Genomic DNA, 11682 nt, shown 5'->3' with positions numbered 1-11682 from the left:
ATATATATATTATTATATATATAATTAATTATATATATATATATATATATATATATATATATATACACATATATATGTATATATTATATATATAGACGTACATACATATATACATATATATGACACTGATGTAATGAACTATACTTCGAGATCCTTAGTAGTAATAGAACAGATATGTTCTTTTTAGCTGCGCTTTAAAATTCTTTTTTTTTCTCATAAACATATATATTCGTATATTCGTTTCATTTTAAGTTACCAATAAAACTAAAGATTTTCAGCTAAAAAGAACAAACCTAACATGATGCAAGCATTGGACTTCGGAGATATAATTTAGAATGTAGTAAAGAAAAATAAGAAATATACTATAGTTTACAGTTCGGTTTTGCATACATCAGTCACAGCTCGGATCCACGTATTGTTTCTTCATTTATATAAAACAATGAAATTCACTTTGCGGTTTTTTTTAAATCGCTCGCCTTTGTGTATATTGTAAAATTTTACTCATTATATTTTTAATCTTATCACAATAGTCTCTTACATCTCATTGTACAATTCTTCCGACGAACCTTTACATTTTGTATGTTTGCTATTAAACATACAGTATTGTGTAATGCATTTGGAATTTTTGTTGTAAAACAGTGATTAAAAATGGACATTGAAAGAATGATAACCCATGAAAAAATTAACTACCTGAGAGATCTTGAATACAAATGACAAGACGTGAACAATGTTGGTTGTGTTGTTCTTCCTGCGCGAGTCTTTAAAATTAATTAGAATAAATAATAGTGACAGAATGTGTAGTGTAAAAAGTTATCTACACTTACATCTATATCATAATCGATATCGATTTCAGAATGAAGAAAGTGCAGAAAAATTTTTCCAATTATTCATAATAAATATACAACTGTATGAATTAGATGTGTGTTATAATTTATAATTCAAGATTTAATTTCGAGCAAAATGAGTATGCCCAAAGATTCTAAAGATATCATCTTGATTTTTCATTGATTTTATTAAAATTCACGTGCTATTATTTTGTTCGTTTTATCACAACATATTTTAAAAAGTGCTTGTTGAAAGAATACAAATAAAAATAATGAAATTTATAATTGCATGTAAATCTGAGATGATACCTCGAGCATTTTGACACGGCTTATTTATGACTATAAGTCGGCCATAAAGAAATTTGTGATTTTCCTAAAAAGAAATGCACTATTTCAACAGTTTTGGATCGAATGTTCTTTTTCTGCGCCACATCATATGACAATCCTAGACGAGACTTTTTCATAATAATTTATAATTACTTATTGAGTTAGACCAGCTATGCAAAATATGATTTTCTAAAATTATCTGCTACGTAGATCCAGCGAACAGTGCTGTTATTCCCGTATCAGCAGCATTCTTCGAGATCTCATCCACCCGCACTGGCTGAGATTTACCAGATACCTCTATCCGCGGTAAATTGTCTATTTTGACTTCTTTACGGAATAATTGACCTACACTTCTGCCGATAAGCTGTAAAAAACGAATTAAAATCTGATCATTATTATTATTAAACGATTTAAATGAAAAAAGATACAATGAAAGAATTGTGAAAATGATTCACTTTATACACAAATTTTTTACAAAACTTCAAACACAAATTTTAAGTTAAAGGATTAGTCGGGATATATAAACATCTTTTGAATATTATAATCGTATACCTGATTAGTAATTTTCTTGAAGAGATCTTTCTTTCCCTTTTCGACTTTGTTGCCTTTCGTGCTGACCACCGACATTTTCTCATCGAAGCGTTGCAAGTCGGCAGGATTGACTCCCGGGATTTGCTGCATCACTTCGATGATATTCGGAAACTTAGGTCTTAGGCACTCGTAGACCTGCGCGCCCAGAGTGATAAGGGAACCTTGATTGGCTTCATGCTGACCATGCAGTTGTAAACCTTGAAGAACAGCGACCATAATGTGTGCTGCCATAGAAGGAGTGAGACTGCCATCAGCTGCCAAAGCTCGGACCACGGGTCCAGTTAACATTGTAGCCTTGAGACTCGCATTTGAATCATTCCACGCGAGCGCTCTAGAGATATTAGAAACATATTATTAACCAATAAGTTATTAAAAAAAAGTAAAAAACAAGAATTAAATTCCTCCGATTTCACAATAAAATCAACGATATTTCTGCTCATTATGATTATATTTTACCCTAGTACGCATAGCACGATGCTGTGACAAGTGGACGGATGACGCAAAATGGAAGTCCCGAGTTCGCTGACGACCTCGGCGACGATACTATTTCCCCGAGAAAGAGGTGGGTCTACAGCCATTCCCCCGCTGTCTTGTTCCATAATATCCGGAGGTGCGGCATCGCTAGCGGCTCCGCCGACCAGAGCCACTTTTAACACGTCTACGAAATCCCTAGTCAGATTTCTGTTAAGCATATCGTCGATGACTTCCTGCGTATCGGTGTTCTCCTCATCCAGACCGCCGGATTCGTACAGATGCGCTATATACTGCCACTTTGCGCTTAATCTTTGGCACACTAGAAAAGAATCACATTGATCGGAACGATAAGATACATGATCGTTTCACTTAACTTAATTTTGTTCAACACGGTGCAAAAAAATAAAAAAATAAAAAATTGTTTTGATCACTCACTGTGTGTGGATACGTGAGCCAATACAGGTAGTAGTACGCTCTCATAAAAAGCCGGCGGGCATGAGTATATAAATGGCTTCATAAACACGCGTATAATCGGCCGTAATCTATAATCTGGAATCACCTAGAAGAGATAGAGATATTAGGTGTAGTAAAAAGAATTCCATTATTTTTCCATTCAATTTCATGCAAAAATAATGGATTTCTTTTTACTACACCTAATATATGAATGATTAATATATATTAATTTAAAAAAAGAATTTTATACATATATTCTTTTTTGAAGGGGGGAGACTTGTATGATTCAATTAGAGCTAAAAATTTGTAAATTTGTAATTCAGAGAAAGGAATAGACAGTTCAGATATTATTTATTATATTTAAAATATATAAAAAATTCATTTGTATTGGGTTGTCCGGAAAGTTCATGCCGATTTTGAAGGAAAATTTAAACGCAGAAGATTTAAATTTTAGTATATATTTATTAAATTTAAATTTTTTGCAGCACGATTGTCCTTTCCGGACAATCCAATAATACAAAATTTATTAAAAATATAAAAATAAGTTTCCTGTGTGTCATTAAAGACATACAGAAAAATTTATGAAAATTTTGAGTTTTGCCATGGAAACCTAAAATAATATTAGAAAAATATTATTTAAAAATGATAAATAATGTAATTTTAGTACGAAAATTAGAGTTTTACATTTATGTTACCATTTTATAACAACATACATCTCTAATAATCTACTTTAAGTTTAAGCTGAGCAAAATATTATAAAAAAAATTAGACCAGAAAATAATTATTATTTTTTAGAAAGGAATCGTGACAAAACGCGACACACTTGGGCTTGTATTCAATGACAGAAAACTTATATTTTTAATAAGTTTTGTATTACAAATTAATATTCCACATTTCCAAATACAGTAGTTAATTTTTAAACGAAGATCTATTTAAACCTTTTTTTGATATAAATTTTATTTTTAACAAATTTCCTATCTATCTTGATTTAGAAAATAATTGAAACAAAATATTATTAAATTACCTCCATATTCGAGAAAACTGAGTTTAATAAGGCCGGTGCTAGTCCAGGCAACTGATAAAAATCTCGACCGATCATGTGACAGCCGCTACCTAACATATGATAGCATTGGTCATGAACTGTACTCAGGAATGATTGCATTCGAACCAGAGAAGTGCTTAAGACCTGGTCCGTTTCACTATTGTTGTCGTTAGTTATACTAACGCCCAAAAGATTCGCCTTTTCAGATTCCAAAAGTCCATAAGCATTTTTATAACCCTAGAATAAATACAGATATATTTAGCAATTTTTAACAAGAACAAGATATCAAAATATTCAACTCCATCATTTTACTCGCAACGATTAGTTTTTCGATATTTCCATGTCGAAGAGGTATGCTCACATCTTAAAATTCAATTTGTAAAATATTAAATACTTATTACTGTTGTATAAATACATTTCTCTGACATAAAACAATTACAATATAAACTTCATTTCATACCAAATATTTATGTATCCAACTTGGTCTCAGTTGATTAGTAACAGTAGCAATTGTTACCTCAGATAGAGCAGCAAGAGCAGCATGACTGAAGAGACCATTCATCGTTCGCAGTAGCGCAAATAATGTTGGTAGAATAGGGATTATATGAGGTGTTGCTGGATTTCGATATACCGGATTGCCGCTCTCGCTGAGTGCGGCTACGAAGCCACCTCTGGCCGCGCGATCGGGATCTTCTGGGATTGAGCATCGTTTAACTACACTCAGCATAGTGCAAATACACATCATGAGATCGCTGCGATTGCGTTTAGCTGGATCTTCCAACGCGTTCTCCACCGGTGGTCTGTCCAGTCCCACAAACTGCATAAGTTCTAGCGGTCCCTCGAACCATTCCGTGCCTAGCGCGATGAATTTACTGGATGAATCACTAATCACTTCCGTAACAAATCGAGTCTGTCTCTCATAATCGCAAAAATGATTCGAGATAAGGAGCAATGCTTCATATAACATGACACTCTCCATTCGAGACAACGGACTTGGCTCGCGAGTCAAACTGCGCACCATCGTGTGTATCTGCTCGAATACTGGCAGTAACAACAGTGGATACTTGAGACTGATCTTCACCATCAAACTGGCTGCATGTCGTCGCACGCTTTTGGACGCTCGTGATCGATTATTTTCGTTTTCACCAGGCGCCTCGAATACTAATGCAGCAAAGATCTTTTCAAGGACACGCGGTAAGATAGCAACACCCGGCATAGCCATCGAACCAGTTGACATCGACAGAAACACGAAGAGTGCGCTTATACAAGAAAGTAGAGCGGATAGAAGCCAAGGATCTTGTGGTGAATAACTTAGACAGAGCTCCAACAACTGTAGACCCGTCTGTACGCTCGGCCGCTCATTGATTAGCAAGATCCTGGACACAACAGAATCTAATGCATGCGCGAGAGCTTCCCATTCAAGATACTCTCGATCGTTTTGATCACTTTTGTATTGCAGGTTTGCCATACCCTTGGTGATCTTCGCGGTTAGCCACTGTTGCACATATGTAAACGTCACTAAAGGTGCCACCATAGTTGCATGTCTAAATCCTTCTAACAGATCCATTCTGAAGCGATGCAGAAAAACGTTGAATTCTTCCTCTGAGTCATAATCAACGAGGCAGTATGTGGTCATGCCGTTACTTTGTCTACCATGTGGATATGTAACGCGGATCAACTTGGGTGCGGTATGCTCCACATACTTGGGCACATACGTAAGCAGTAACGAGTCTGTCTTGATCTGTTCGTGTTTAAACAACATCACCCAAATCACGTTCGCTAAATGCGTGAGTGTGAGGCTCGGATACATGGTGAACGTAAGCACGGTGTCCAGAAAGAGATTGAAATGTGTCGGTCGTATGCTAGAGGCATCATCTTTTCCCCACAAGGCGCAAAGTTGTGTCGCCATACCAGTCAATACCTGAAATAACAATCACACGAATGACAATCAGTTTAGCTGCTGAAATTACGAGATATCTTTATTTTTTCGAATATTATATCGAATATAGGGCGATTATAACAAATACTTGTGTGAGCTTCTTCAAAAATAAATAATGATTTTCATGGAAATTTGTAGGTCCAGCCAAAGGCGGTGGAGCAGTGGCTGCAGTATAAATATATCTCAAAGCTTCCTCTGAGAATAAGATCATCAATTGCTTTCGATCTTCAGCCTTGCCTTTACGATTTACAATCTGAAGCAAACATTCAGCGGCAGAACACTGAAATATAGGATCTCCCAATAGGAGGCATAGTATCTGCAACAATCTTCCATCCTCGGCCATTACATGATTTATAGAAACCCATTCGACAAATCCAGTTAATGTGGATAGTACTACCTGTTATAATGGTACAAATTTTAATTGAAAAAACAATCATTAGATACATGCATCTTTTTCGTAAAAACCTACTTGAACAACTTTACTATGTGCCGCAGCTTCGGATGTTTGTCCTAAGGCACTTTTCTTCTGAAACTCTGAAAAATGTTGCTCCATTAGTCTCAGAAAGAAGCTAAAGATCTCGGCCATGTTCGTAGTCAACGCCTGATATATATCTTTCCTTCTTTGATTTGATTCGAGTGTCTGCAGGAGTGCTACATCTTCTACCAATCTGAGGAATACCAATAAAACTAACTCAGTTTGACTCTCGCCTTGTGTGCATGCCTGACTGAGCTCGGCCAACAGTGTGGGCCACTGCTGAGGCCATTCACGCTTTATCATCTCAACTACGACACGCGACAGAGCATCCTTTATATGTGCCTCTTCCTGTAGCAGTGGTTGGGTGCCTTCTTGAAGTAATTTCATCGCATTCTCCTTAATGAAAATCTTTTCTGACTGAGAAATTTGTGTCCATCGATACTTCACACAGTGTTCCATCAACTGCAAACCAAAGTGACGCACCACTGAGCTCCTCTCGGGTAATTTCTGTGCCAAGTACAAGCCACATTGCGCACACAACGGTGAAGATTCCTTGAATCTTTCACAGGCATTGTACATCTCCAGGCGTTGCGGTTGAGATATACCAGGTGACATCATCATCTCGACCACTCGAGCCAGTTCTGCCGATATCTGGGCGACATCGCCTACTCCGAACTCCATTCCTATTAGCACTGAAATATGAAACAGATATGTTTAACTATAATAAGCAATGCTTGTTACATCTATATAATATCTTAACAACTAATTTACTTTTCTTATTAAAACAAGAAAAATATAGAGAAAATAAACAAAGGATAAAAAGATCTTGTCATATCTCTATAACAATTAATAACATATGTGTATCGCTTGTAACGAAAAAGATGTTCTTGTACAAAAATTTTTCTCGACAATAATTAGCAATTGAAAACATCTAATATCATCATAATAAATACATTTACATAACGCAATCAAACAATTTTATTTTAATGATTTCCCCGAGCTTGTTTAACGAAAATTGAATTATTCGGTGACTGGCTCTGAATTACTAGTACATATCAATGTTTCGCGATGTAAGATATCGTAACAGAACATCAATCTGGGAGCCGGTATAAATAATTGAAACGAGGTTCGCTCACGCTGCATCCGCGAGAGCATACGCAAGAAAATCGGCAGCGACGGGCGCTCGTCGTCGGCGAGGTCGTGTCCTCCAATCGGAGAAAATTCACGGGCGGACACGCGCGGGCACACGCGGCGCAAACACGCGTGGACGAAGCAGCTTGTCGCGTGCACGCTCGCTCCCGTACTTACTCACCTAACTGACGCGAAACTGCGGTACGAGACGGAGCTTGGAGCGGGGGCCGCGTGGAAGGCGCGGGATTCTCTCCGGCGTCGCGCCACGCGTCAATTCATACCTGGGTCCGTCTTCGGGAGAGGAACAAAAAAAATCGCAAAATCAACGCGCGCGATGCGACGATCGTGTGCTACGCTCGTCACACAGTACTTTTTCAGAGAATGCGGCAGTGGCACGCTGGCCGGACGATCGCATACACGAGTCACGTGCTGCCCTCTCGACGGCACCGTGCCGCTGCTGCCGCCGCGCTGATTTAACCTAACCTAACCTAACTCGACACCGGACGTGTGTATGTACACACGTTTTTCTTTTCCTTCGGATCGCGGTGAGAAAACAAGTTGTGGTTCGATTTATTCTTCCATTTATTCGATTTATTCACTGGTTTCTCCGTTCTATTTATATCGCGTGTTTGTAATCCTCCTCTTTTTTTTCTTACATTAATAATCAATCGATCACGGTAAAGTCCCGCAAAACTAACCTATCTCATGTCTTGTAGGTTATGCCGGCTCCTTTTCTACTCGTGCACACACCTACGAATCGAGGACGAGAGAGATAGGATGGACGAGGCAGTCACCACGCCGCCTACATTTAAACGGAGTTTCTCAGAACGGATTTACTGTGTAGAGTTTTCGCCGTACGAGTGGTCGCAGCACTTGATCTGCATTGCCCTTGCCAAGGAAATCGTCGTTGGTACTGTTAAATTTCAGGTTTGTGCGAGGAGTCCATCGATGAGAATTACAACTTTTTTTAGTTTTGCTAGAAATTGTCAACATATTGACGAAATAAAAATTATAGTTGCTTTTCACTTATATCGAATTTTGGAATTTTCATTTGTGATGTCTTAACTCGGTTCTTGACATATTCCTTTTCATTCTGATAAGATTCAACTCTTTTGAATTTTTACTTGTAATCTACATGAACTAGAAGTCTTGTGCTTTACAGTCTTGTTAATTCACATTAAAAATAAGATTGTAAACCTGTGTTATTACGTGATAACTTTATTAAATCAAAGTAAACAAATAGTATGATATCATTATCTTGATATAAAATACTCACATACATATAGATAAAATCAAATCTATTCATTTCTATTTTAACAAACTTTAAATAACAGGATGAAGATGACGCTGTGGAAGACATGGCATATAGTCCTATTAGAACATTTCATCACGATGCCAGGCCCCATGCGATCGCTTGGAGCCCAGAAACCTCCCTGAGTATTGTCCCCAAAATTGTCACATTTTGCGTTGCTGGATCAGATTTCAAAATAAGACTATACAATAGCAATCTGAATGACGTCAATATGTTCGAGGTAGGAGTACCTTAGGAATATCTTAAGTGTTATATAAGTTTATAATGCTAATTAAATTCAATAGTGTAACAAATGTTTTAAAGATTTTAGAAGGCCATAAAGATTATATGAATGCAATCTCCTATGAACCAGAAGGTGAACTATTGGCATCAGTCTCTGATGATCATACATGTAAGCTGTGGGCTGTTAAAGAAAATCAAAAGTGCGTATCTACATTTTACTTAACGTCACCTGGAACTAGTGTATGTTGGCATAATGAAGAATCTGGCAAGCTCTTGGTAGCAGAAAAGAACGGTTTAATACGTATGTACAATGTCAGAAGTCATCAAGCTATTATGTCCCTTGATTCAGGAGTTGTTCCCTTGACTGCAGCTGACTGGGGACCCAATCCCTTAAAAGTTGCATCGATAGCTGCTGGAGAATTGTTGCTTTGGGATGTGTCTAGACCCAGGTAATAAAACATTTAATTTTAAATCTTTTTGAATCATATTGGATCTGTTCCTTTAGCTGAATTTCTTGCACAGTTCACTCTTTTCTTTTTTCTCCAACGAAAAAAGGAAAGTTAAATTATAAAAGAAGTTCAATTAAAAACTTATTGATTTATGCTTTCATTAAATTTATGTATTCATTTCCAATTCTAGTCGTCCTCTTGATGAGCGGACACTTCATGTGGAAGGTGGTTTAACAGTAAAAATCTCACATGCGAATGAAAATCTGGTATCAAGTATTGGATGGCCGGATAATTTATTGAAGGTTGTTAATTTAAAATCGAAAGTAGTAGTATTGTGTGGAAAGGTAAAGTTAATTGGTGGTATGACATGGCATTATAAATTACCATATGTTTGTGCTGGAAGTGACAGAGAATTATGTTTCTGGAGAATAAATGTAAATTAGTATATATCAAATATGATTTTGTCCATAAATGAAATTCTGACTTTTCAGAACTTGGGATGTTACATAGCGATTTAAATAATTTTTTTTTATTATACTTTAATGTTTCTTTATGAGTTGATTAAGAGAATTAATTTTTATACACAACACATTAGTAATAGTTTGAGATATTTTGATTTTCATTAGAAGTATATTCTCTTATTACATATATGCGATAAATTAATTTATATATATACATATAAATCTTTGGAGGTAAAAAATTTTACACTTGTAAAAAATAAAAAATGCGTAAAAAAGAAAAAAATGTATTTTTATAATGAACTGTATAATTACAAGATTTACAATATATATGAAAGTAATTTATCATGTGTAACTTATCATTTATAACGATATAAAAATCTATTTTGCAAGTTTTCTTTATATTTGTATTTGAAACTGTTTCATTACTGAGATATACTCATAGTAAGACATTTTCCGATTGCAAATTTTCTTCTGATTCAAACGTTTTTATGTCTTCTCCAAATTTATCTAAAAATCGTGAAAGTTGTTTTTTGGTACTATCTCTCAATTTTTTAGCAAGTAAAAAACAAGATTTCTGAAGAACGATGTTAGGATCAGGTATGTAAACTCGATCTTCATTGAATTTATTTATATCAAGTTTAAGCTTTTCTACTTCTTCCTCAATATTCCTATATTCATCACCATTTTCGATCTTGTCTTTTGTCTCCACTGGAATATATATTTAAAACATATTATATACGTGTATAAGACAATGAATTATTATTAAATTAATCTATCACTGCTATGTATACAATCGTATATCTAACAACAGATTAGAAAAAAGAACTAACCTTCACGACTTATGGCAAGAGCCATAAGTTGATCCTCCAATTGATTATATTTAGAAATCTTATTCTGATGAGATACATTTGTTTCGTTTATGGCATCTTCTAGCAAATCTAATACTAACTGCATAAACTGCAATTCTTCTTCAACCGATAGTTTTTCTAAATATTTCAATAACCAATTCAGAATACCGATACATAAATAAGCACGTATACTCTGCGATACAGGATAATCACTTTTTGCATAAATGCTATCCTCGTCTGTTGGTTTTTTAATATCCAATTTCGTGAGAACATGCGTAAAGAATCCTTCTTTTGTCGTTGTTCCATATTTTGATACTCTATTTTCGAATTCGAACACGTTACCTAATGCTGTTGTTAAATGTTTCAATCGGGTCTCTTTCACATCGGACGTAGCCGCCATGGCAATTTGATAACTAATATTTATTTGCATCTAAAAAAGATAATATAAAGAAATGTAATACAAATTTGTTATTATACGCGAAAAGTATTAAGCATTGTTATTAAATATTATTTACGAAAAGTGTACTAATCATTTTTATTTTTATCTTCTAGATCTTACCACTTTATCGTTCGTTACATTTCTCAGAACAATGTTGGTATCATCTTTCTTTCGTAAGAGACCGTAGTAACAAGTACCATATTTTTCCTCAAGAATTTGTAACATATCATTATTTTCCTTTCCTTCCAACCACATCTTCATCAGATCGAACTCAGTCTGTTCTAAGAACGTACTCATGATTGTCTCATGAGCATCTATGTGTATGTTTAGATACTACACAGAATATTTTTAGTTATATATAAATATAAATAAATAAATAAATAAATATATATATATATATATATGTTGTGTACATGCTTGTTGTGTGTAAAAATATACCTGAACTTGTCGGATGTTTGCAATAAGGGAACGCGCTTTCGGCCAGTCTGACTTCATAAGTGCGCGTGTCATTGCGTCTACAGCCAAGGATGTACCAAAGCCTTCGTCGCCGCTTAAAAACGCTAATTCTGATGCTGCCTCCAAACAAAATAAGTCTTTTCGACGAGAAAGAACCTTTGCTGCCTTGTCAAAGGATCCCAATTTTACGTGACTGTATATATATATATATATATATATATATAATAAACATACAAAAG

The 11682-nt window shown here is 35.4% G+C and overlaps 3 protein-coding genes across 3 annotated transcripts in view; 1 reads left to right on the top strand and 2 right to left on the bottom strand.

The window, feature by feature from the left end:
- Positions 1–1353: 1353 nt before the first annotated feature.
- On the bottom strand, positions 1354–6806 carry LOC105627204 (exportin-5). The gene is made up of 8 exons (XM_012208491.1): positions 6120–6806; positions 5739–6047; positions 4229–5632; positions 3694–3948; positions 2652–2775; positions 2199–2535; positions 1704–2073; positions 1354–1515 (listed from the first exon to the last, which is right to left on the bottom strand). The coding sequence occupies exons 1-8, from the start codon at positions 6804–6806 to the stop codon at positions 1354–1356; spliced, it is 3648 nt and encodes a 1215-aa protein (XP_012063881.1).
- Positions 6807–8033: 1227 nt separating this feature from the next.
- Positions 8034–9983, top strand: LOC105627202 (nucleoporin Nup37). The gene is made up of 4 exons (XM_012208488.1): positions 8034–8183; positions 8591–8788; positions 8872–9239; positions 9430–9983. Exons 1-4 carry the CDS (start codon positions 8034–8036, stop codon positions 9680–9682), a joined length of 969 nt encoding a protein of 322 aa, XP_012063878.1. The 3' UTR covers positions 9683–9983.
- LOC105627203 (gem-associated protein 5) overlaps positions 9969–11682 on the bottom strand; it is a 6155-nt gene continuing 4441 nt past the window's right edge. The window contains 4 exon segments of the mRNA XM_012208490.1: positions 9969–10396; positions 10540–10978; positions 11108–11320; positions 11426–11636. Of these exon segments, the coding sequence (XP_012063880.1) occupies positions 10137–10396; positions 10540–10978; positions 11108–11320; positions 11426–11636 (1123 nt within the window). The 3' untranslated portion in view covers positions 9969–10136.

Source organism: Atta cephalotes (genome assembly GCF_000143395.1).
Source record: "Atta cephalotes unplaced genomic scaffold scaffold00008, whole genome shotgun sequence".
Lineage (NCBI taxonomy): Eukaryota > Metazoa > Arthropoda > Insecta > Hymenoptera > Formicidae > Atta > Atta cephalotes.
The sequence above is the reverse complement of the archived record's forward strand: the minus strand, read 5'-3'. Positions and strand labels throughout refer to the sequence as shown.